The sequence below is a fragment of the Hippopotamus amphibius genome, chromosome 4, assembly GCF_030028045.1.
Source record: "Hippopotamus amphibius kiboko isolate mHipAmp2 chromosome 4, mHipAmp2.hap2, whole genome shotgun sequence".
Taxonomy (NCBI): Eukaryota; Metazoa; Chordata; class Mammalia; order Artiodactyla; family Hippopotamidae; genus Hippopotamus; species Hippopotamus amphibius.
In genome coordinates, this window is record NC_080189.1 from 23,909,284 (window position 1) to 23,934,563 (window position 25,280).

Genomic DNA, 25,280 nt, shown 5'->3' on the forward strand with positions numbered 1-25,280 from the left:
ATCAACTATACATCAATAAAAAATATAATTAAAAAAATCAAGAAAAAATAAAAGGCAAAAGTAATACATAGTTTATGGATGTATAGCTTCATTTGCACATATGAAAATATAAAAATAGACTGGAAAGAAACCCACTACATTCAGACAGTTGTTTTTCTGTGGAGGAAGTGGGGAGTGGGAGGAAACATGGGACAGGGGTGTTGGTCAAAGGGGACTTTAGCTAAATCTGTTACACTATATTTTTAAACAGCAGGCTGGAAGCATATATGATAAAATTATTTTTTTTTTAAGTTATTTCTGAGTAGTGGGAATATGGGTGTTTATTAGGTTGTTTTTTGTGCTTTTCTATCTTTTCAATTTCTTAGATTAAAAAGACTCAACGCGGGGCTTCCTAGGTTGTGCAGTGGTTAAGAATCCGCCTGCCAATGCAGGGGACATGGGTTCAATCCCTGCTCCAGGAAGATCCCACATGCTGCAGAGCAACTGAGCCCGTGTGCCATTTAAAAAAAAAAAAATTAAAAAAAAAAAAAAAAAAAGACAACGCAGGCAGAGGAAGGGTTGGGGCAGTGGACATACTACTGAAGATAGTCTGGTACCAACAAGGCCTCACAACCTGGGAAGATGGACAACTGAGTTTGAGTGGTAAGGGGGGCCCAGTGGAGCAGCTGAGGGCAGAGCCTGCCGGAGGAGTGAAAGCATGGAGCCCTCAGGGCAGCAGCACAGCCACAGGGAGTCCCCCAAACCAAGCTCCACTTGAACCCTGAGGAGTTTCTTCCAGGGGTCTAATTTAAGAGTTTTGGTAGGAAAGTGGCCACTATTGCTTAGTCTTGAGTTCTGGCGCTCCTATAAAAATACTGCATTACACGATTGGTTTGTGGGGAGTGTCCACAGTCTTGGATTTCCAACAGCTGCCCGTCTGTATTCACAAAAAGTGGGCTCACAGTGCCCTCTAGTGGTCATAGGGTCTATCAGCCTCCAGAGTCAAACTGAAAGGTAACATTTCTCAGCTTTTTAAAGTCTAGAGTAAATTCCTCCAACACCCATTCCCCGTCCTTTGTATAAGTGATACTATTAAAGAAAGAATAGATGGAGGGAATGTACACGGAGATAAAAAGAAGGAAGAAAATCATTAACATTTCCCCTTGTTTCAGAAAAGATCATTAGATAGCACTGATCATTTTTATTGTTTTGCATACTGCTATTGATAAATGTTTAAAAATAGCTCCACTACTGAAGACAATACAGATGGCCAACAGGCACAAGAAAGGATACTCAACATCGCTAATTATTAGAGAAATAAAAATTAAAACTACAATAAAGTATCACCTCACACCAGTCAGAATGGCCAGCCTCAAAAAGTCTACAAATAGGGAATTCCTTGGTGGTCCAGTGGTTAGGACTCTGCGCTTTCACTGCCGGAGCCTGGGTGGGATCCTTGTTCAGGGAACTAAGATCCTGCAAGCCTTGTGGCAAGGTCAAAAAAAAAAAATGTCTACAAATAATAAATGCTGGAGATGGTGTAGAGAAAAGGGAGCCCTCCTACACTGTTGGTGGGAATGTAAATTGGTGCAGCCGCTATGGAGAACAGTATGGAGTGTCCTTAAAAAACTAAAAATAGAGTTATCATATAATCCAGCAATCCCACTCCTGGGCTTATGTCTGTAAAAGATGAAAATTCTAATTCGAAAAAATACATGCACCCCAGTGTTCATAGCAGCACTATTTACAGTAGCCACACATGGAAGCAACCTAAATGTTCATTGACAGATGAGTGGATAAAGAGGATGTGGTATATATACAGAAAGAATAAAAAAGAATGAAATAATGTCATTTGCAGCTACATGGATGGACCTAGAGATTATCATACTAAGTGAAGTAAGTCAGACAGAGAAAGACAAATATCATGACATCACTTATATGTGGAGTCTTAAAAACTGATACAGATGAACTTATTTACAAAACAGAAATAGGCTCACAGACAGACAAACTTATGGTTACCAAAGGGGAAGGGGGGTGGAGAGGCATAAATTAGGAGCTTAGGATTAACAGATACACACTACTATATATATAATAAACAACGAGGACCTACTGTATAGCACAGGGAACTTTTTCAATATCTTATAATAACCTATAATGGAAAAGAATCTGAAAAAGAAATATATATATATATAACTGAATCACCTGAAACTGAAACACAACATTGTAAATCAACTATACTTCAATTTTTAAAAAAAGAAAAGAAAAAAATTAGTTCTTCTACTGTTGAGAGGAGCGGTGATGTCAAGAATGAGCAAGATGGGCAAGCACCTGGGGATACAGGGTGGCCACAGGGAACACAGCATGGGAAACCTGGATGGGAGGAAAACCAAAGGTCAGAACTGAGAGTGCAAGGAGTCTGCACTGCAGAGTCAGGAAGGCTCTGGGCCCAGTGTCTGTCACTTACTAGCTATGAGGTTGTGGGCAAGTCATTCTTCTTCACTGAGTTTGTTGCTACAGAAAACTAATTCCTCTGATCCTTCTGAATTAAACAAGAGGCAGTAGAGTGCAGTGGCCAAGAGCCAGGTGACTCCGGAGCCAGATGGCCCTGATGGAATCCCAGCATCATCACTTACTCTGTGGCCTCCGGCAAACTATTAAAACTTCCAGTGCCTCAGTATCTTGAGGGTGTTAACAGTGCCTCTTAGGTCTGTTGTGAGATTCAACAGGTTAATGGATATGAAGTGCTTCGAAGAGAGCTGGCAAGCATTCAACAAGAATTAGCCCTTATTCTCCTTATCATCATCCACATGTAAAGTACCTAGAAGATGATCCATGTTAGTCCCCTTTCCTCTTCCCCTGGAATTTGGCTCTGGGCAAATCACTTGTGTCCCTATCACTTGAGCTACACCCCCCCAAACGAGCATGATTAATACTCTACAATACCCTCTGAATCACATGTGGGTACCATCTCCTTTCCTACACAGATCTCCTTTCCACAGCTTTCTACTGACATCTTTTTGGAGGAAGTGGAGCTTGCAGGCTTCTCTCAGGGAAGCTGGAGTTCCTTTGAGTGTCCAAAGGAGGAAGCTGTGGATCTGAATGCACCTGGTCCCACAGACATCCCCTGTAGAGGCAAGAGGTCCCCAGAGCGGGGGCCCAGGTGCTACAAGGAGCCATGCCCATCTACACTCCCCAGCAAGGGGACACTTTCTTCCAATCCTCACTCCGGGGACAAGCTGCGTGTTCTTGCTCGTTCATCTTATGATCAATGCAGAGAGGCAGCTGTGGCCAGAGCTTTTGTCCATATATAGAACCAATTGGCCAGGAAGGACGGCCAGCACATTAAGCTGACATCAGCCTGACATCTGTCAGTTTTGACCTCATTAGGACCAAGCTCTTGGCCTTTCAGAATAGCTTGTGGAAGAAGTGGAAGACACATGAGATAAGGACAAGGTAAATAGGTCAAGATGGGGCCTATGGAAAGAAGCACATCAAGAGTTTATACAAAAACCTTTTATTTACTGTTTATATTTTGTCTCCCTATCCCTACCTCCGATCTGGAACCCAGCCGGCTGCTAAGGCTTCCTGCTGTCTGGCTCTTGAAATTGGGGCCTTGGGGACTTGGATGGGGGTTATGAGAGGTGGGGACCTCTTCACCCACCAGTTGTGGAAGTTGACAGAAGCTTTCCTGCCTGGCTGAAGCATCAGTGTCTTCCCAAGGCAGCCCTCCAGTCAGAGGATCCATCCCCCACTGGACAGATACAGGAAGAGATAACATTGCGTCTCTTGGAGGCCCAGAGGCTCCCTGTCACTCACTGCTTCTATAGCATGTCAGGCTCTATAGCTGAACCAATCTCTCACCTGGAGATGGAGCCCAGCAGCAAAGGGGTGGGCTGTGGGGGCAGGATAGAAAATGCTGCAATTCTGGGTCCTAATCAACAAACAGGAAACACGAAGAGGTTGGCCTGGTTGAACTGAAATGGGAAAGGGGAAGGAGGGTGCAGGAAAACCCAGGGTGGGTTACTGGCCTAGAGTGGAGCCAGCTGGACACTTTAAAGCACTCCCAGCCCCACAACCACCCGGAAGACAGAGACGGGACCTCTGTCCTCACATAGACAAAGGGCTAATGACACAATTAACACTTTTGGTCTGAGAGTGCCGGGGAAGGGCACCCATTGGCACACGAACGGGCAGCCAGCCCTCATCTGCCGGACATGGGCTTAGCCGCCTCCCTGGCCACCACAGCCCATTCTGAGTAGGGTCACCCCTGCCTGCACCTTTACTGTCCCAGCACGAGCTCTGCGGACCCCCTCGCCCCCACAGACTGCTGCTGCCAGCCAGGTGGGGCCGAAACAAGGACCCTGAGTTCCAGGGCCCCGCCCCGGGTAAGGCCTCTCCGTGGAGATGTCAGGGCTCTTTCCCACAGTCCTGCTGCCATGATGAGCCAGACATACTGAACTCTCCTGGGAGGGCACTGAGCCTGCAGGTTCTCAGGAAGAGGAGACCCTGGAGAAGCACGCTCCGGGACGAAGAAGAGCCTCGGAACGGTGTTTGTTCCTCCATCCTGTCCCGGGTCCTGCTCTCCCGGCTCAGAAGTCCGAGTCTGCATCCATGAGTTCTGCCTCCATCAGGTTGGTGCGGGAGTGAATGGGCCCCAGTCCCTGCCGGCGGCCTGGCACCCAGGCCATGGGGGCTGGGGCGCTGGGCTCCGGGCAGAAGGGGTTGGAGACCAGGGTCCAGGCTCCCTGTCGGCAGGATTCCCCAGCTCCCCAGGCGCCCGCGGCCACCAGGCACTTCTGCCGGGGCAGCTGTGGCAGTCGAGGGACAGCACTGGAGGCGGGGGCGGGGCCGGGGGCGGGGTGGTGCAGCTCAGGAGGCGGCACCAGCGGGCACACCTCCTTCTTCCTCTTCCTCCGCTTCTTCCTCCGGCCCAGGCGCTTCTCCAGCTCTGGGGAGATCTCCGCCTCAACCAGCCACAGGTTGGCTTTTTCCTCCGGGGGCACTGACAGCGGGAGAGAGAACATGAGCCTGGGACCCTAACTCTGTCCACATCACGCCTTCTCTCCTCAGGCCCCTACTCTTTTAGCTCAGGAATCCACACGTTGGATCCTCCAAGGCTTTTCCTTCCCCTCCCCTGCTAGCAGCCGCGGTCCTCCAGTCCCAGGAACCTCCAGCCTCTACGTCCCCCACCTTCCTTCAGAGGCCGGAACCCCACACCTGGAGTTGCCACAGGGGTGACGGACACATCCTGGGGCAGTATGGCTCCTCTCCGGGCCACCATCTTGGTGACGTGCTGGGCCCAGGCAGAGGACACATCGGCCGAGGGCTCGTTGAGGTCAAAGGCCAAACCTGCTGTGGGGATGGAAGGAAAGGATAAGGTACCATGACAGCCCGGGCCCTCAGGGTGCCCGCTCCTCCCTCACTCAGCGCCATTCACCTTCCCCCCCCCCGCCCATGGCTCCCACTCGGCGGAGCACAGAAAGCCCGCCCTGGTGAGCACAGCCATCTCTACCCATCCCCAGTCTGAAGACAGGGGCCTCGCGAGAGGCTGGAAATCCAGTCCCTGGGACCTGACTTCCTGTGGCCCAGGGAGAACAGCTGGAGAAGACGGTTGACGCCGAGGGAGAGGAGTCCTTTGGAACCAAAGCCCCAGCGAGCAAGACCCAGGGGCAGGAACAGAGAGGGGCGAGTGACCTGGGAAGGGGGCAGGGTGAGGACCGGAGGAGAGCGAGTAGGCGAGCTCAGGAGGGAGCCGTTCCTCACAGCCTTCCGAACAGCCCACGAGGCCGCCTCAGCCTGGAAGGGAGCTGGGCACGGGCTCCAGAGGAGGAGGGGGTGGAAGCTCACCCACGGGCCCGTCGTGGGAGACGGTGTGCATGCTGAAGGAGAGCTCCTGGCCCGGGTTCTGCAGCAGCTCGCGCCGCCTGGAGAAGGCCTTGGCGATCATCTTGCTCTTCTTGATCCGCTTGGGCTCGTCATCACTCTGTCCCGTCAACCTGAGGGCAGAAAGGGCGGGCGAGCGGGCATGGGAGGACCGCTGCGCCCCCTCAACACTTGCAAACGACCAGCGGATCCGCTCCATCCAGGAAAGGAGCCTCCAGAGGGCCTCAAGGACCCTGAGGAGTAGAGGCCTTCTCTGCCACAAAGGGGGCCTCGAAGGCAGGGCTCCTGTGCTCAGTTCTCAAATCACTCCACTCTTAGAAGAGCCAGCAGTTGGCTCCGCCCTTGGCCCAGCCGCCCAAAGACAGGAGGCGTCACCAGGGGGCAGTGGTGAGCCGCAGAAAAGGCCGCTTTTGGCTGCTCGGTGCGGGCTCTTAGAAATCGCACCTGCTCAAGGCTGTGCTGGGACATGTGAGACCAGACAAAGCCTGAAGGATGCTGAGGCTGAGAGAACAAGGCAGCAGGGCTGCTGCCGACCCCACCTGCACCAGGTGCGCCTCCAGATGAGCAGCGTGGCCTTGGTCCACACCCAGGTGCTCATGGCAATGCCGGTTCCAAACATGGCAAATAGGTTGATCTTCTCCACCAGGAGGCTAGGGCGATTCTTGATCTCACAGTCAGGGATGGGTTTCTTGGTGGGCAGCCCGATGGTCACATTGGCCTGGCACCTGTGGTGAGGGGTATCAGACAGGCGAGGCTTTCTGAGTCTCCTGGGTGGGTGCCCAGACAATCAATCCAAACACTTTAGAGAGCGAAGCCCGCAGCCCTGATCCGCAAGCCTGGGTGATCATTAGAGTCACCTGGGAGCTTTTAATGACTCCTGATGTCTGCACCACACCCCAGACAATTAAATCAAACCTCTGGGGGAGCGACCTAGGCATCAGTGTGGTTTAAAGCTTCTCACACTGGAAGCTGGAGACTTTAAAGAAGAGTCTGAAGCAGTCAGATTTTAATAAGCATTTTAACTGCTATTCCTGGTATTGGCAGGTACTGTACTTCTTTAAGCAGCTGAGATGTGTTACCTTCTCAGAGTCATCCTCATTGTGACACGAAAAAAGCACAGGCAAAACCAGGAAGCATTAATGGGTTGTTAACCTACTGTGGAGAGGTAACGCCTTCTGTGCAGGGATCTGCAATAAGCTCTGTAAAGAGTCCATGAGAAGTACAGAGCAACCTCTGTGACCAACGCAAGAGTCGGGTGGAGAAGCCAAAACACACGATGGCTTAGCAGTTACAAAAGCACCAGCCAGACAGCCTGGGGGTGAGAGGGAAGGGCGGAGCTGGGCAGGGACCCGAGGGCTGTCTGCCATGTTTGCAAATTACAGAGAAACTAACAGCTTAAGCACCCAGAGCGAGACAGGCAGTTTCTCCTGTCCTCCGAGGCAGGGACCTGGCAGACCCCTGCCGGACAGCAGAGGAGGGTAGGGTCTCCAGCTCCCACCACGGCTGCCCCCAAGCCCCCGGCCCCCCACTCACAGCACGTAGTCCCGGAAGCTACGCTCCCACTCCGCCTGGTTGAAGAAGTCGTAGAAGTGGCAGCTGAAGGTGATGAGCACAAAGCCAAAGGCCAGGAAGCCAAAAATGCCTGTGGAGGGACAGGGCGGGGCTCACCAATGCCAGATGTGGCAGCAGCAGCGGGGAGGAGGGTGTTTGCCCCACGTGGGCCTGAAAGGCAGCTGAGTCTGGGGTGAACTCACGCTGGGCTCAGTTTAAGAACTGTTTTCTCTACAAACTTACGGTTACCAAAGGGGAAAGCGGGGGAGGGATAAATTTGGCGTTTGGGATTAGCAGATAGAAGCTACTATATATAAAAGAGATAAACAGAAAGGTGTTCCTGTAGAGCACAGGGAACTATATTCAATATCCTGTGATAAACCATAATGGAAAAGAATATGAAAAAGAATATATCTATCTGAATCACTTTGCTGTACACCAGAAATTAACACAATATTATAATTCAAGTATACTTCAATAAAAATAAAAAATAAAAACAGAGCTGTTTTCTCCAAAATAAGACAACATTTTGGAGGCATCTGAGGCCACTCTGGGAGGGTCCCAGTGGGAGAGAAGTGGGCATGAGGAAGCAGTCTTGACATGAACTTGAATTCATCCAACTGAGAAAGAAGCTAGCTTCTCTTCTGAGCTGCTACCACCACCAGCAGCAGCACCACCACCACCAACACACACACACACACTCTTACACACACGGCCTTGTCTTGCCTCCCTGACTGTTAACTTGCCCCACAACGTACTTCAGCCTCCAAGACCTTTCCCCTGAGGGTGAGGTGTTGGGCTGGCCCACTCACCCAGGCGCAGCATGGTCTCGTTGATCTTGCTGGCTGCCTTCTCACTCAGCAGCCCAGGGTGGTTGCTCTTGATGGAGAACAGGGTCATGACTCCTGAGCGGAAGAGAGACGGCAGACATTAGTGGGGGCCAGGCCCCTCTCCTGGCAGGGACAGGTGCGTGGCAGGGGAGGGGGTCCCATGATCCTGGAGCCCAAGGTCTGATGACTTCCGTGCTGATTTAAAGCTTGGGGAACTGGAGACACTTGGAGCACAGCTGGTGGCAGATGTGCCATGGACTGGAAAGACTGGGGCAGGGCACAGACGGACAGTGGAGATGAAAGATGCCTCAGTCCTGGTCCGGCCTCCCCAAATAAGGCAGCAGGTCAAAGCTATTAGGATGCAAAAGGCTTGAGACTCCAGGACAGAGCTGTCCAAGAGAAATATAATGTGAGCCATATTCATAATCTGAAATTTTTTAGGAGCCACCTTCAGAAAGTAAAAGGACCCAAATGAAACTAACTTCAATATATTTTATAAACAATATATCATTGTTTTTGACATTATCATTTCAACATGTAATCCATATAACAAACTGTTAATGAGATAGTTTACGTCTGTGTGTGCCTGAGTCTTTGAAGTGCAGTGTGTATTTTATACTTATGACACGTCTCACTCTGGACTAGTTTCAACACACGTGGCTAGTGGCTAACGTACAGGATCGCACAGATACAAAGCATAAATCAGAGGCTCGGCTGCTGCCAAAGAGAGGGAAATGAGGTGGGCTGAACAGAAGGCTGACTGCGCTGCGGGAGGAAACTGAAATTTACAAAGAACACTCAACAAAAATGAGCTAAGATAAGGAGGCTCATGGCGGAGGTGGCAGACTGAGACAAGGAAATGAGGAAACAGAATCTGTGCATGTTGTGAAAACTCTGTGTGTGTGTGTGCGCGCGCACGTGCACACGCATCCCCCCCCCCCCCCCCCGCCCACACACACACTGTGGACAGAAAGGAGAAATGAAGCTCCAAAGACTGACTGTGTATATAAATTCAGGGCACACACACATGATGGAAGGCCCCCAGTTGGCCCATGTGGACAGGGTAGGTTACTCAGGGTGTAACACAAGGGCATCTGGTCAGGGCTTAGCAGGGGCTGGAATCCAGCCCAAGCTCCACAAACCGTGAGCCCTGGCACAAAGCTGGAGTAAGGGGAGCATTTCTTGGGCCTGCGCAAAGGTGCTGCCCCACACCAAGTGCCGTGGTGCTGTGTCTGCCCACGGGCACCTTCCCCTTTGTACCAAGGCCCTGCGTGAGCCAGCTGAGGTCCCACCTCAAAGGGGGCAGAGCTGGCAGCTCCTGGCTCCTACTTACACAGAGCAGGTGCTCAGCACATTCTGCTGCCGGCCAGTCCTGGCCTGGTCCTCACTCACCTCGGATGAGGAAGTAACCTCCCACTATGAGCACCAGGCCGATTGGGGCCAGCACGAAACCAGCGCGGTAGCGGTAGTTCTTATAGCCCACAAAACAGATGCCGCTCACAGAGTCCCCATCCACCTGCAGCAGGAAGGGTGGGGGACAGAGTTGGTCACTGTCCCCCTCACCCAAGTCCGCCGCACTCAGGTCCCCACCCCTACTAGTCACTATACCTGGGCCACGGCGAGGATGGCCACAGTGAGGACGAAGGGGAGTGACCAAGTGAGCAGGTGGAAGTAGGAGGTCTTGCCCGAGAGAGGCTGGTAGGTGGTCCCCAGGGCTTTGAAGGAGGTGTGCCAGGCGTAGGTGAGGACCACAAACCAGACGACGCCGGCCATCAGGGCGTAGTACACGATGACAAAGATGATGACACAGGACAGGGTCTCATTGGAGCTGCACAGACATGTGGAGCGTCACTTGCGGTGGTCATTCTGTACTCCCTCTATCAACTCTCCCCACCCTGTCCCCAGACCCCTGGCTTCTAAGGTCTGGAGGTTCCCTAGGAGTCAGGGCTTGGAGACCAGGCTTGGGTCATAAGTGAGCAGGATATAGGAGATGTCCCTTTGAACAGATGCAAACAGTCCAGGCTCTCATGCTGGAGACCCTGGGTGCAACAAGGCAGAGCTGAATCCCACGCTGAAATCTCCTTTTCAAGTCCAACCTGCCCCTTTCGTGGAAAATGCACATCAGCCTCTTCCCCTTACCCTCGCCTCCAGGTCCCCAAGCCACCTACGTGGGCTCCCCAAGCCTCATGGTGCCATCGGCACGGCAGACGATCTCCCGGCGGGCACCGTCCATGAACTGGGCCAGCCAGCCAATGCTGCCCACGAAGAAACACGCATTGACGTAGAAGAGAATGACAGCAGGGTAGCGATTGGAATTCCGCCAGTCAGCCACAAATGTGGCCTAGAAGAGAGAAGTGGGGCCCGTTCTGTGAGGTTAGGGTTATTCCGCTGCCCTTATATGAACCCCCAACCCCTCTTATCACCACCCTTCCCCAGGGACCCCTGCCAAATCCTCCTCCCCCCACTCTCCGAGCCCAGCCTCTCTCAGTGACAGTTGGCTCCCTTCCTATTTTTCAGGCTGCCTGAGGGTCCCGAGCCCTGCCGCTCCCCTGACCCTCCACCCACAGGCCTGCCCGCCGCTGACCAGGGTGAAGAGCGTGCAGAGGCCCGTGACGGCCCCGAAGGCCGCAATGTAGCTGTGCATGTCCTGGTGCTCGGCCTCGGTGAAGAGCGGGTTCTGGCACTGGATCCCACAGCCCTCCACGTCCTCATACCAGCTCTTGGGGTTGTCCGTCCGAACCAAGGGAGCCTCGCATTGGCCAGAACTGTTGAACTTGATGTTCTGCACCTCGTTCTGGCAATGAGAGAAGGGGAGAGGACAGTGCAAAGGGGAGCTGGAGGCTCGGGGTGAACTTTGGTTTAATAAGAGGTTGCAGGGGTAGCATAGCGGAAAGGCCGAGAGCACAGGTGCTGCAGAGACTCTTCCAGCATCTGAATCCCAGCCTTGCCACTCAGGACTGCACAGCCCGGGGCCAATTATTAGACCTCTGTTAGCTCAGTTCCCTGACCTATAAGATAGCAATACCTATTTCCAGGTGTGGTCTAAGGGTTAAATAAATAAGTGTGAGATGTTTATAATATTTAGAGGGTAATAAATAATAGTACTTGGTATTATTACCATCGTTATTAGCATTATGATGATGATGACATGATTAACGCGCTCTCCTTCACCACCCAGAACTAGATCACATCCCTGTCTTGGTGTCTCTAGCTGTTTTACACACGAAAGCCTTGACTCCCTAAATACACAATATTCCTGAGAATGCATTCCTGGCATCCATGATTCCTGTAACTCCCCAATGCCTAACAGAGTGGGTGCTCGAAAGTCTTTTACGAATAGATAGCTCTTCCCTGACAGACTGGCCCAGCCGGCGAGCTTCAGTTTGAGCCTGTGGCCCACGGACCCCGTGGCCGCAGACTCGGGATCTCCCAGGAGAGAAGGCCCTGGGCTCCCCTGCCCCCGCTGGGCCCTGTCCTGTGCTTGGTCTTGCCCAGCCCAGACCCTGCCCCACAGAGCACTCACGGGGCAGCCCTCGGGGAAGCGGTCGGGGGCGCAGCGCAGGAAGTCGGGCCAGCCCCGCTCTCTCTCCACGATGGCACAGGGGCCGCGGGTGGCCTGGCAGAGGCTGCGGCTGGGCAGCTCCACCCGATCGTCCTCACACTTGGGCATGTACACCGCACACAGCAGGGGCTGGATCACTGCCCAGCAGCGGGGGGCGTTCCGGAGGCCTGGGGGTAGCAACAGCATGGACACATGGCCGTGAAGAGCCCGGATCCCTCTGACCCACAGACACAGCCGCAGCCCCTGCTCCCTGGGCCTAAGGCATCTCTCTCTGCCATGCTGCAGGCCATGACTGCTCAGAATGGTCAGGCACAGCGCTTTTCAGCAGGGCATTTAGACTGGACCGTTCTTTGTGCTGCAGGACTGCCCCATGTACTGCAGGACATTTGGCATCCCTAGACTCTGCCCACTAAATGCCAACAGAACGCCTAAGTCCTGGTGACAACCCAAAAACAGTCCCCACCCCTCCCCCTCCAGGGTGGGGATTGGAAGAGGCCTGAAGAGGAATTTCTGGGATGCTGGTGATGGTCTGTTTCTTGATCGGGTACTGGCTTCATGGGTATATTTACCTTGTGAAAACCAAGCTGTGCACTTCTCTGCATGCCTATTACAATTCAATTAAAGTTTTTAAAAAACAGCCCCGATTTTCAAATGCCCTGCTAAGGGAATATTAGCACCTCTGGCTGAGAACTCCAGGTCAATTTACCTTTTGCTTTTTCAGGGGCATTCTTAAAATCTTCTACGGTCCATGGGGAAGGAGGGTTAGGGGACCCACCCTCACAGGGGCCGCGCACCAGAACCAAGAGTTGTTTCCCCTCGCCCAAACCCCAGGACCCTTATTCCTCTTACCAAGCTGAGGTGAGACAGAGAACAGGTAGGAGCTTAAGAAGAGGTAGTCAGGGGAGCCAGGTACTCCAAAGCCAGAGGAGGAAACAGGAAATGAGTTGGAGAGAAACAGAGGAAGCTGTGTCCCGTGCAGGGGGAGAAAAGGTGTTGTCAGCAAGACAGAAGCAGGTGGAGGTCTCCCAGCACCCCTACCCTGCTCGCCCCAAGGCTGGGCTCACTCAGCGTTCTACCCCTTTGTCTCTCCCGAATCATGCCTCAGGAACACCTATTTCCCAAACAAGAAGTTGTGTTAGGAGAAGATTCTGAGGATGTGAGACCCCATGTGGGTGACCAGGCTGGGGGTACTGGGGCAGGTAACTGCTCTTTTGGGGAGGGAGGTAATATAGCAGAGGGATAAGGAGCATGGACACCGCAATTAGCCTGCCTGGGTCCAAATCGTGGTTCTACCATTTCCTGGCTGTGTGCTCTTGGACAGATCACTTTATCTCTAGGCTCAGTTTCCTCATCTGTGAAATGGGTATAATATTGAATAGGCTTACCTTGTGGAACTGTGGTATAGAGTGAGATAATGCATCAAATGTGCTTAGGGCAGTACCTGTTATGTACTAAGCACTTAAGAAATATCAGCTGTTACTATTATTTATCTGAGGTCTCTGACCACTCACAGCTCTCACTAGATAAAGCCTGCAGAGGGTGCAGAGCAAGTTCCTGTGACTTAAGAAGCAATGTCCTTGGGCAACAGTTCTCAGACCTGACTCATATCAGAATCACCTGGGGGACCTTTATCACTCTAGATGGAGAATTCAGTCTCAAAAATTTTGACTGAGAGGGTGTGGGTGGAGGACACAGCAGTGGTTGCCAGGGGCTGGGGTAGGAGAGGGCTTTGCCTACCAAGGGGCAGCACGAGAGAACATTTGGGCTGATAGGATTGTCCTTTATCTTGAATGCAGTGTCTGCTTCCACAGCTCTATGTGTTTGTCTAAACTCAGAAAACTGTGACAACAAAGCAAAAGTGAATTTTGGGACTTCTGGTGCAGTGGTTAAGAATCCGTCTGCCAATGCAGGGGACATGGGTTCGATCCCTGGGCCGGGAAGATTCCCACATGCCTCAGAGGAACTAAGCCTCTGCGCCACAACTACTGAGCCTGTGTGCCACAACTACTAAGCCTGTGCACCACAACTACTGAGCCTGTACGCCACAACTACTGAGTCCACACGCTGAAATTACTGAAGCCTGAGCTCGCCTAGAACCCATGGTCCGCAAGAGAAGCCACCGCAATGAAGAGTCACCCCCACTCACCGCAACTAGAGGAAGCCCATGTGCAGCAACAAAGACCTCATGCAGCCAATTAAAAAAAAAATTAGAATTTCCCTTTTTTCTCATTTTAAATATTGTTTTGTACTTTAAAAATAAACTCCTCAAGAAAAAGACAGAGGGTCTTCCCTGGTGGTCCAGTGGTTAAGAGACTGCCTTCCAACGCAGGGGACACGGGTTCGATCCTTTGGCAGGGAACTATGATCCCACATGCCACGGGGCAACTGAGCCTGCGAGCTCTAACTACTGAGTGTGTAAGCCACAACTGTAGAGGAGCCTGCCCTGCAACTAGAAGATTCCATGTGCTGCAACTAAGACCCGACACAGCCAAAAATAACGTAAAGATTAAAAAAAAGAAAAAAAAGACAGTTATGACAGATGTTCCACTCTGATGGGGGCTGTTGGTATTGGGGGAGGCTGTGCACATGTGGGGGCTGAGGGTATATGGGAAATCTCTCGACCTTCTCCTCAATTTTGCTGTGAACCTAACACTAAAAAATAAAGCAGATTTTTTGAAAAAGTTAAGAAAAGAAAGATTATTAAATAAATCTTTTTTCTTTAAGAATTTTTATTGACATACAATTGACATACAATAAACTGCATATATCCAAATAAATAAATCTTAAAAGACAATTGAAAGGGAGGGAATACGGGGATATGTGTATAAAAACAGATGATTGAACCTGGTGTACCCCCCAAAAAATAAAAATAAATAAATAAATAAAAATTAAAAAAAAAAAAAGACAATTGAGGAGGCATCTAGAGAAAAAATAAGTTGGATCCTTACCCCATTTCTTACATAAAAATAAATTCCAGATGAATCAAAAATAACTATATTATTTAAAAAAAATTAGAGTACAGAAGAAAAAATGGAAAACTTTTAAAATCCTCGAGTGGAGGCCTTTTGAAGTATGACACAAAACTAGAAGTTTTGAAATCAAAGAATTAAAGAAAGATTTCAGAAAAATAGATAAATTCAGTAAGGTAAAAAACAAACAAGATCATAAGAAAAGCAACACACTGAGAAAATATATTTCCAATAAATACCACAGGTAAAGAATTACTTTCCTTACATGTGTAAAACTCTTCCAAACCAATAAGAAATTCATAATCCTATAGAAAAACAGGCAAAAGATAAACAACAGATAACACACAGAAAATACAAATGGCCTTTAAAAACATAAAGAGATGCTCAGTCTCACTCAATAAATGTGAAATAAAACTACGACATAATTTTTTAAAGAAGGACAAAAATCAAAACATTTGAAAATGCCCTATTGGCAAGAGTGTGGGGGAATCTGGCACTTTCATATATTTTTAGTAGGAATAAAGCTTAGTAAACACTTGTGGAGATTATTTGACATTAGCTATCAAATATATTAACAATTTCACTTCATATGCTCACAAAAATCGTATATAAGATTATTCATTGCAGTACTGTTTGTAACAGCAAAATAGTAGAATCATTCTTAATATATATCCATCAGTAGGAGACCTACTAAACAAAATGTCACACATCAATATAATAGAACACTATCCAGGATTGAACTATCTGCACTGAAATGGAACAATCTCTAATATGTCTTGTTAAATGGGTGCAGTTGAGTGAAGAACAGCCCAGAGAGCCACTACTGGTTATGGGAGGAAAAGAGACTAAGGACACATCTACATTTGTACATGTGTTAGATACCTATAAAAGGACACGCACAAACCAGTGTTGGAGGTTGCCTGAGGGAAGGGGAAATGGGTAGCTGGAAGCAGAAGTGGAAGGATTTAATTTTTGTTACTTTTGAAAATTGTACTATATACATATACTCCCTATTTTATTAGAGTAATTAAGCTTAAGAAATACATATGCAAATTACTGGGATGAGGGACGCTCCCCAGAGAAGAAAAAGGAATGAAACTGGAAACAAGAAGAAAGGGGACATCAGTTTTATTTGTTTTGTTTTCTTTCTTTTTTTTTTTTTCCTGTCCACGAGTGTAAACCACTGGACCGCCAGGGAATACCCTTGTTTTATTTCTTTAATAAAATATAAAACAAAAAGAAAAAATGCAGACACAGGTGTTATATTAGTCTCTGCATTTTTCTGCATTTTTCTACTTTAAAAATAACATTTGCCACAATTTAAATTTTAAAGTAGAATTTTTGTTTGTGTGATTCTGATGATCAGACAAGTTGAAAACCATTGTTCTAAGGATGGTTTAGCATTAGAAAATTTCATCAGTACCATTTACCAGATTAAAGAAGAAAAAAAATCATATGTTCATCTCAATAGACACAGAAGCAGATGATAAAATTCACGTTATCCATGATAAAAATAATAATTGGCAAATTAGGAATAAAAGAAAATTTCCTTAATCTGACAAAATATAACTACAAGAGACCTACACCAAACATCATATTTAATGATGAAAGGTAGAAAAGCTTTCTTTTTAGAATGAAGAAAAAGTCAAGGATGAAGGATGCTGCTACTATCACCACTTCTATTTAACAATGTACTGGAGGTCTTAAGTAGTGCAGTAAGGCAATAAAGAGTAAACGATAAATGGCCTGAAAAGAGAGAAACAAAAGTCATTATTCACAAACAAGATAACTGTATGTAGTATAAATTTAGCTAGTTTACTGGATTTTAAATCAACTGTATTTCTATACACCAGCAACAGATAGAAAATGAAATGTAAAAGCACCATTTCTAACAGCATAAAAATATCAAGTATCTAGGAATAAATCTAACAAATGATATTCAAGCATCTTTTTCATAAAACTGTAAAACATTGAGAAAATTAAAGGTCAAAATAGATAGAAATACTTAATGAAATGATTAGAAGACAACACTATAAAGACATTATTTTTTTCAGATTAATCTATATTGTCAATGTACTTCCAATCAAAAAACCACCAATAAACATTTTTATATTAAAATACAAAGGGTCAAGAATAGCCCAGACTTTCTATTAGATATTGCCATCCCACAGAGTAGAGGTTCTTAGCCTGGAGGTCACAAAGGATTCTTGGAGAGAATCCATGAACCTGCATGGGAAAAAATTATAACTAACTGAAATTTAGCCTTTCTCAATGATGAATGTGAGCAACAAATCACAGTAATGTTAGCAGGACCTGTGGCTTTGTCACAAATGGAAATGAGATATTTTTGTTGGAGATATCTCAAAATACTGTTACTGCTCATCACTGCCTTGACATTACAGTGGTTATTAAACCCACACTAGACCTTATTTATTTAGTGTACTAATAAAGAAGCACACATACATTAGATCACAAACTGGCTTTTGTAATATTTGATAACTATATTTCAATATAATTCATTTCCTTTGTAATCCTATATGCTTCTTTTCAATCCTATGTGTCTTGCTTTATGAATTAAAAATATTATACTGAGAAGGGGCCCATACGTTTTACCAGAGTGCCAGAAAGGTTCATAGCTCAAAACAGGCAAAGAACCATGCTACAAAGATACGATAATTAAGGCGGTGGATATTGGCAAAAGATAGACAAATAGACATATGGAACAGAATAAAGATCCCAGAAACAAAAATATATTTGGACACGATTTATGGCAGAGCAATACAGAAAGGATATTCTTTTTAAATAAATGATATTGAGACAATATACATGAAACTGGAGTTCTAAAAAAATCAATTCCAGGTGTATTATATACCTAAAATGAAATGAAAAAATGCAGGGGAAAGACAACAGGATAAATTCTTGACTTTGTGGTATGAAAGGACTTAAAAGTAAGACACAATAGGCACTAATCATAAAAAGTTTGATAAATGACTACCTTAAAGCTCAGAACTTCTGTTCAACAGAAGACACTGAGAGAATGAAAAGGCAAACTGCAGAATAGAAAATATTTTCAATATTTACAACCAATAAAGGACACATACCTATCATATATAAAGAACTACAAATCTTACAAAAATGACAGATAGCCCTATAGAAAAATGGGCCAAAGATGTGAACAGAAGCTTCACAAAAGAAGATCCAAATGGACAGTCAACATTTGAAATGGTGCTTAACCTCACTAGTAGTCAGGGAAATGCGAATTAAAACCAAAAAATAAATAAATAAATACATACCACAACATATCCACTAGATAGGCAAACACTTAAAAGGCTGACAGTACTAAGTATTGGGAATTACGTGGAGCTACGGTGACTCTTCTACAGGAATAGTGAGAGTAGAAGTTGGTACAACCAGACTTCCCTGGTGGCGCAGTGGTTAAGAATCTGCTTGCCAATACAGGGGGCACAGGTTGGATCCCTGGTCCAGGAAGATCCTACATGCCACGGAGCAACTAAGCCTGCAAGCCACAACTACTGAGCCCTCGTGCTGCAACTACTGAAGCCCGAGAGCCTAGAGCCCGTGCTCTGCAACAGGAGAAGCCACCGCAATCAGAAGCCCGCGCACCGCAACAGAGAGAGGCCCCTGCTCATTGCAACTTGAGAAAGCCTGCAAGCAGCAATGAAGACCCAATGCAGTCAGCAAATAAATACATAAATTAATTAATTAAAGAGTTGGTACAACCACTTTGAAAAACTGTTTGGCATTAGCTAGCAAAGCTTAGGTAATAATGCTCTATTATCTAGCAATTCCATTCCTCTCAGTGTGCACCTAGGGAAACTAGACCCAGGTGTACCAGGATACAGAGAAAAGAATACTCACAGCAATTCTATTCCCAGTAGCCAAAAACCAGAGACAACTTAAATGTTTAAGAAAAACAAAATGGGTAAATAAATGGTGATGTATTCTACAATGGAATACTACTCAGCAATGAAAAAATAAGCTGCAACAACATGGATGGGTTTACAAAATACATGGATGAATTTTACAAAATGATGTAGAGCAAAAGAAATAAGACATCAAAGAATACACACAGCAAGATTCCATTTGTATAAAGTTCAAAAACATGCAAAACTGAAATATACTGTTTAGGGATTCCAAAACTAGGTGGTAAAACTATGGAGGAAAAAGGAAATGATTACCAAAAACATCAGGGTAGCGGTTACTTCTGGAAAAGGAGGGAGGGGGATGTGATTGGAAAAGACAAAGAGGGAGCTCCTGGGGAGGCCCATCACTTGACTCAGGCATCACTTTATAATTACTTGTTATTTAGTACCTCTGTGTCTTATGCACCTTCTGTATTCATGCTACATTTCACAATTTAAAAGTTAAAAATCTGAAGCAAAAATGAAAACCTGGGCTCTTGGGTGTTCCTCTGTACTTCTATACTTTCCAAAAATATATGTTTTTTAAATGATTCTGATCATCAGCCAGGTTTGGGAATAGCTCTAAGGAACTTCTTCCTGATCCGCCCCTGCAAATAACCCACCGTCATCAACAACAGACCTCAAACACTCAGGTAGATGTGAGAGAGGCAAATGAGAAATTCCTCCCAGCTTCTCCAGCTCTTTCCTACTGGCTGCCCCCGGCTGGGTGACGGGCTGCACATCCCTGTGCACACACAGAGCACAGCAGTGGTCAAACAGGCTACGTGCCGGCTCTCAGGGACCTATTTCCCTTGCCAGCTGCAGGTCTCTCTGCCTTCTTGCCCCATGTACCAAACCAACCAGATTTGGCCAAAGGTGGACCATTGCCTGGATAGTATGTTTGTCTGGTCAGCTTGGAGTGCCTGAGAGGATACACTTCAAGCTATCCTGGGGAAAGATGCTGAGTGCCTAAAGAAGCCCAGGTTCAGAGGGTTGAAAGATATAGGAGAGACAGACCTGAGTTCTATATAAACCTAGAAATTGGCCCAACCTCAGCTATAAACTTCCTCACTCCATGGCATGCTTCCAAAGGATAAGCAGTCTAGGCTGAGGAAGCTCATATTGGCTATGTCTCTCCAGCAACTCCTGTTCCAGATCTACTGGGAATCTCCACATAGATGTCCAATGAGCACCTCTAACTCAAGTGACCAAAACTAACTCATACTTCCTTCCTAAACCGCCTCCTCCTCTAGCATTCTCCAGCTTAGAGAAAGGGAATGGTACCACCTTCCATCCATGCCTAAAACCTGGGTCCCCCTGCTCACTCATCTGAAACTCCGGGATCTGTCCACTTCCTCCAGGCTGTTATCCGGGACTGACTGCCATCATCTCTCAGCTGGACCACTTCAACCATCCCCTAAACAAGCAAACAGGCTCCAGGCTTTCCCTCCTCCCATGGCTTCTTCACACAGTACTCAAAGAGATCAGTCTAAAATGCGTATATGATTACACCTCTCTCTTGTTTAAAAGCCTTCAGTGGCTTCATACTATCTTCTGGGAAACAACCAAACTTCCTAATATGGGGTATGAATCCCTTTATTTTCTAATTCTCTAGGTCTTATCTCTTATAATCGTATCCCTCAAACACTTTAATCCAGCCCTACTGAAATTCTTATACTTCCTTAAAAGTACCAAGCCCTCTCACCTCTACACCTTTGTGCATGCTATATCCTCTTCCTATCCCTTCCCACCCAAATCTTCCTTGGCCCCAGTAATTTCTACTTCTTTCCCAGGTTGTGGGTTAAATGTCAGTTCCTCTGGGGAGGTCTTCCCTTGCTCCCCAAAGTATCCTGTGTTCATTCAGCATCCCACCTGGTCACAATACCTCTCAGAGGTGTTGCTAAAGCCTGTTTAATTATCCGTCTTCCCTTGATGGCAAGGATCTTGTCCGTATTCGTCACCTGTTTTTTTTTCTTGTTTCTTTCTATTTTTTTCTTTTTGGCTGCGTGGTGTCTTAGTTGCAGCATGTGGGCTCTCTCTAGTTGTGGTGCATGGGCTTCTCTCTAGTTGTGGTGAGCTGGCTCCAGAACATGTGGGCTCTGTGTTTGCAGCATGAGGGCTCTCCAGTTGAGGCCGGCGAGCTCAGTAGCTGTGATGCATGGGCTTAGTTGCTGCGCGGCATGTGGGATCTTAGTTCCCTGACCAGGGATAGAACCTGAGTCCTCTGCATTGGAAGGTGGATTCTTTACCACTGGACCACCAGGGAAGTCCCTCTATGTCTTTGTGTGTGTGTGTGGTATTCTTTGTCTTTATCTGCCCCAGAACCTGATCCAGGATGACCTGTAGCAAGCACCCAACACCTAACTGAGTGAATGAGTGGACAGCTGTGTATTCAGAACTCTGAGAATTTTAAAAAGTAAAGAACAGGTCTCTACCTTCAAAAGTTTACAGAAAAAGACAAACTAAATCATCTCCAAGAGCCGGATGACACTAACCACGTCCAAAGCCAAATCAAGACCACCAGCTCAGGACAGGACAAATCACTAGCCAGAACTCCCAGCAGAAGGCTTGTCTGTGATTCTCACACTTGGCTCCAGTTCACTCTACCCACCCACTGCCCCAGCTCACACCAACCCCTACTTCTGGCCCTACTTCATATAAAACATCCAGCAAAAAGGCCAGAAGCAGAAAAAGAACACCCAGGACGCATACGGGAATGGGACTGAGCTGAGGGATGAAGGGTGGCAGCAGAGAAGAGCTCAGAATGCATTAAGGACCCTGCTCCACCAGAGCCACAGCTAGTGAGGTTCAAATCTACACAGCCAGCAGATGGTTCTAACTCCTAAACTTTCCTGCCCAAACCACTTCTGCCTACTCCGCAGCTGCTCTCAGGAGTATGGCCTGGAGAGAGGTTCATACCCTTCCTCCTTGATCTGATGGTAACTACAGAAGGGCAGCATCACACATGAACTTAACTTAGGAGAATTCAACCATGGGCCCCTGCAAAATAAATGAGGCGGGGGGAGGGGAAGACACATATCCGCTCACAGTGTGAGCATCTCAGAACTAAGTGAGATTCTAGTGCTGAGACATTTAGATTTTCCATACAGCAGGCTCCTAAACTCAAAGAAACCTTGTTTATACCTTACTTTTGTGTGTTTTTAAAAATCCTTTCACTCTTTTGTTCTTTTGCATTTATGTAATTTTAAAAACTAAAATTATATTTTCTATGTATGCCCCTTCTTATATACTGTACATTACTATATGTTGCACATTCATACAAACATATTACCATAAAAGAGTATATGTGTGCAAAATCACATAGACCTTAGGTTGTGGCCATTTATGGTTTTTTTCAAAGCTACACATGATTACACATGGTTTCTGTCTACATGTTGACTTTCTAGAACCTGATAGCCACAAAGGATGTGGCTCCACTATGGGTACCACAATCCAAGTTCTTCCTCTGGCATCTGTACCAAGCCAGGAATGACATGGTTTTACCCAACATCCGGCAAAGACTCTGAGAACCCTGGTGGCCAACTTGACAATGACAAGGAGCCTACAAACACTCCCCTATCAGGATCCTTATCAACCCCTGGGGCAGAACTGAGATGTGCAGCATCCAAGGCCTATCAAAAGAAGGAGGTTGCCAGGTCTGCTCCTGGCTTTTGATTTTATTTCCTGTTTCTTCAAGGACAATTTTGGAATAACACTAGCTACAAACAAGGGGTGGCAAGGCCAGTTCCCTTCCCTTCTCTTTAGGTCCCCAGCCCAGAAGAGTGGTAGGTGGGGAGCGGAGCTAGTCTGCTCCACACTGCTAAAGAAGGACCTGCTTGGGTTCAGTCTACAGTTTTTCAGGCCAGGTCATAAGCCCACCATGAGGTGAGGGTTCTGGGACTTCAGACCACCATGAAAGTATCCACCGGCTCTCAACATCCCAGACCTAAATGTCCTTCCTCAGCCCAGACCAGCCTGAGGATCCAAACTTCCAAAGAACACACAAATGATCCTCAGAATAGTCTCATGCCTTCACAAACTGCAGACAAGGAACCGAGTCCCCATTTTTCAGATGAGGAAACAAATCTCCTGTCAAAGCAAGACAAGATCACAGTTCTCTGGACTTCTGTCTCCCAAAACAAGATTTCTGGAACTTTCTGGTTACCTTTGAATTACTCATCACCAGGGGTTTCTTACCCTTCACAAATTTCACTCAGTTCTTTTTCCCCACCCTCTCCCTCAATGCCTAAACCTTCTAACCCCATCTTTCCCTTTTTTCCTCTCGAATCTGATTTCCCTTTCTCTTCTCCAAGGTCTAAACATCCCCTTGAATTCCTGAGGCCCCCGCTTCCTGAGTGGCACCTACATGGAGGATCTCCTCTTCTTTTAAAAAATAAAAAAAGGTCCTTTCCTGTGGCTCAGAGCCCCCACCCTCCTCGCTCTCGGGCCCCTCATTCCCCCTCATCCTTTGCTAATCCACCCTGCTCAGGCCCTTTGTGACCCGCTTCCTCAACTTCCTCGACCTCCCTCCTCATCAGCGACGGTCCCATCCTGCACACAGCCTCCCCGTGAAGTTTCAGACTCTGTTCCTCCAACTCTCCCGGGCGCTGCTCCCGCCCTCTCAGAAGCTCAGGCCTGAGCCTATTCTTTCCGAGAATCCCCGCATCCCACCATCACAGCCCCGCCGGCTCCAGCTCCCGCGCACGTACCCGACCAGAGCACGAGCTTGCCGTGCGCTTCCTCCTGGGAGTCCGAGTCCCCGGCCAGCAGCGTGGAGGTGGCCCCGTAGGGCAGCGCCGAGCCCAGGCACACGTTGTAGCGCAGCGGCTCGCAGGGGGCGGCCCGGCCGCAGTGGCTCAGCAGCGGCGGAGGGCCGGTCACCGCCGCGCTCCTTCTCGCGCTCCCGCCCGCGCTCCGCGGCCCAGGCCGGGTTGCGTTCCCGCTCAAGGCCGCCCCCCGCCCCGGGCCCCCCAGCACCAGCAGCAGCAGCAGCAGCCGCCCCAGGAGCAGGAGCTCCGGCCCCCGTGCGAGGCGGGCAGCGGCCATGGCCAAACCCGCCAACTCAGCAGAAGCCCCGGGCGCCCCCGCCCTCTCCCTGGAGCCCCCCGGCCACACGCGCAACCCTTGGGGCCGCGGGGGCTGCTCAGGCGACCTGTGCGCCTCGCGAGTCCGGTGCCGGGCCCCCCCGGACGCTCCGCGCGCCACGGGCCCTCGGCGCCCAACTTCGCAAACTTTGGAACCCGGGGCCCATGTTGGGCGGTGGAGGCCCGGGCCGGGATGCACAACTCTCTACCCCTTCCCCTGGCAATCCTAGTTATCTTCAGCCCCGGGAGCCCCCGGGCCCCCAACCTCCAGCCCCATTCCTTCTCCCACCATTAAAACCACCTCCCGGCCCCGCGACGGAGGCCAGGCGCGGGTCTGGGGTGCGGGACGAGGTCCCCGGCTCCGCCCCCGCTCCTGCCAGCGGCCCAGCCGCCCCCTTCGCTGCACGGTGCCGCAGCCCCCCGACTTCTCCCCGCCAACTACCCGGCTCCTTTGTTGCTCTAGCTCACTCGGCTCTCTGGAATGCACGGGCCTCGCCGAGCCAAGCCCGGCCCCCCTCCTCTCTGGCTGGGGGAGGGACTGGCCGAGGGAGGGAAGAGGAGGGGAGGGATGCGAGAAAGGAGGAGCTCGAGCTTCAGCGTCCCGGGCGCCGGGAGAGGCCCGGACCAGGGGGCTCTGGTGACCCCGTCGCTGCCTCGGGGCAAGAGATGGGTGGAAATCGTGGCCGGTAGTTGCCATAAGACTCAGCAGGCACCTTGACTGGCCTGAGGATCGTTCAGCTTGGTCGTCTGCAGGGAGTGGACTCTTCTGGTTTACGGTAGAAGAAACAGGGGGTGCCTGAAGCCTGCTGAAGCCTCTACTACATCCCGCCCTGCTACCCAATCCTCCAGTCTTTTCTGCTTTTGATTAGATCTTTCAACTTGTCCTACGGCCCCGTGGAGAATACCGGGGTTTGGGGTTCCCTCTTGTCCAAGTCCTTCCAGCTCAGGACCTGTGTGAGTGATTACTTCAGAGTCACTCAGGGCAGCCAACCCCGCTGTTGTTACCTCGGGGAGCAGGTGCCTGGAAACCAGAAGTGCCAACATCAAGCCATTATTGCTACAAATGTGTGAAGCTCTAAACTGTGGTTGCCAGCAGCTGGCCTGGTGTGTCTTTAGTTATGTCCAAAGGAGGCCAGTCCCTCTTTGATGGCCCCTTACTGCTCATAGGCTGGCCAAGGAAGTTTATGCTCCTCTCCTTCCCTTTTTTTGCCTTTTCTCACTCCTTTGCTTGTCACGCTTTCAGTCACCAAATTTGATTTCACCCTGCAGCAGTTTCCACCTCTTAATAACCAGGGGTCCAGCCAGGAGAGTGGACTTGTACTGAGCAACTTTTCCATGTTGCTGATGGGGTGGCACACTAGGGAGGCTTTTCCTTTCTTACCGCTACCCCTACCCCTTCAGCCTAGCCCAAGTGGACTAATTCTGTGAGATCTGGCCATTTTAGAGCAAATTAGCTATTGCGCTTCAGCTACCAACCTCAAGTAGTACATAAGCCCCAG

At 48.7% G+C, this 25,280-nt stretch overlaps 1 protein-coding gene across 3 annotated transcripts; it reads right to left on the reverse strand.

Moving 5' to 3' along the window:
- On the reverse strand, positions 1–24,280 carry SMO (smoothened, frizzled class receptor). 3 transcript variants are annotated; one of them, XM_057732492.1, is made up of 14 exons: positions 23,407–24,280; positions 11,767–11,972; positions 10,828–11,037; positions 10,412–10,584; positions 9,852–10,071; positions 9,636–9,759; positions 8,226–8,318; positions 7,396–7,504; positions 6,402–6,587; positions 5,827–5,975; positions 5,197–5,331; positions 4,875–4,981; positions 3,841–3,910; positions 1–2,349 (listed from the first exon to the last, which is right to left on the reverse strand). In XM_057732492.1, the coding sequence occupies exons 1-14, from the start codon at positions 23,741–23,743 to the stop codon at positions 2,219–2,221; spliced, it is 2,250 nt and encodes a 749-aa protein (XP_057588475.1). In that variant the 5' UTR covers positions 23,744–24,280; the 3' UTR covers positions 1–2,218. The 3 variants fall into 3 exon arrangements, with proteins under 3 accessions (XP_057588475.1, XP_057588474.1, XP_057588473.1); XM_057732491.1 differs by lacking the exon at positions 1–2,349 and having other exon boundaries at positions 3,497–4,981; positions 5,197–5,328; XM_057732490.1 differs by lacking the exon at positions 1–2,349 and having other exon boundaries at positions 3,497–4,981.
- Between the last annotated feature and the right edge of the window lie 1,000 nt (positions 24,281–25,280).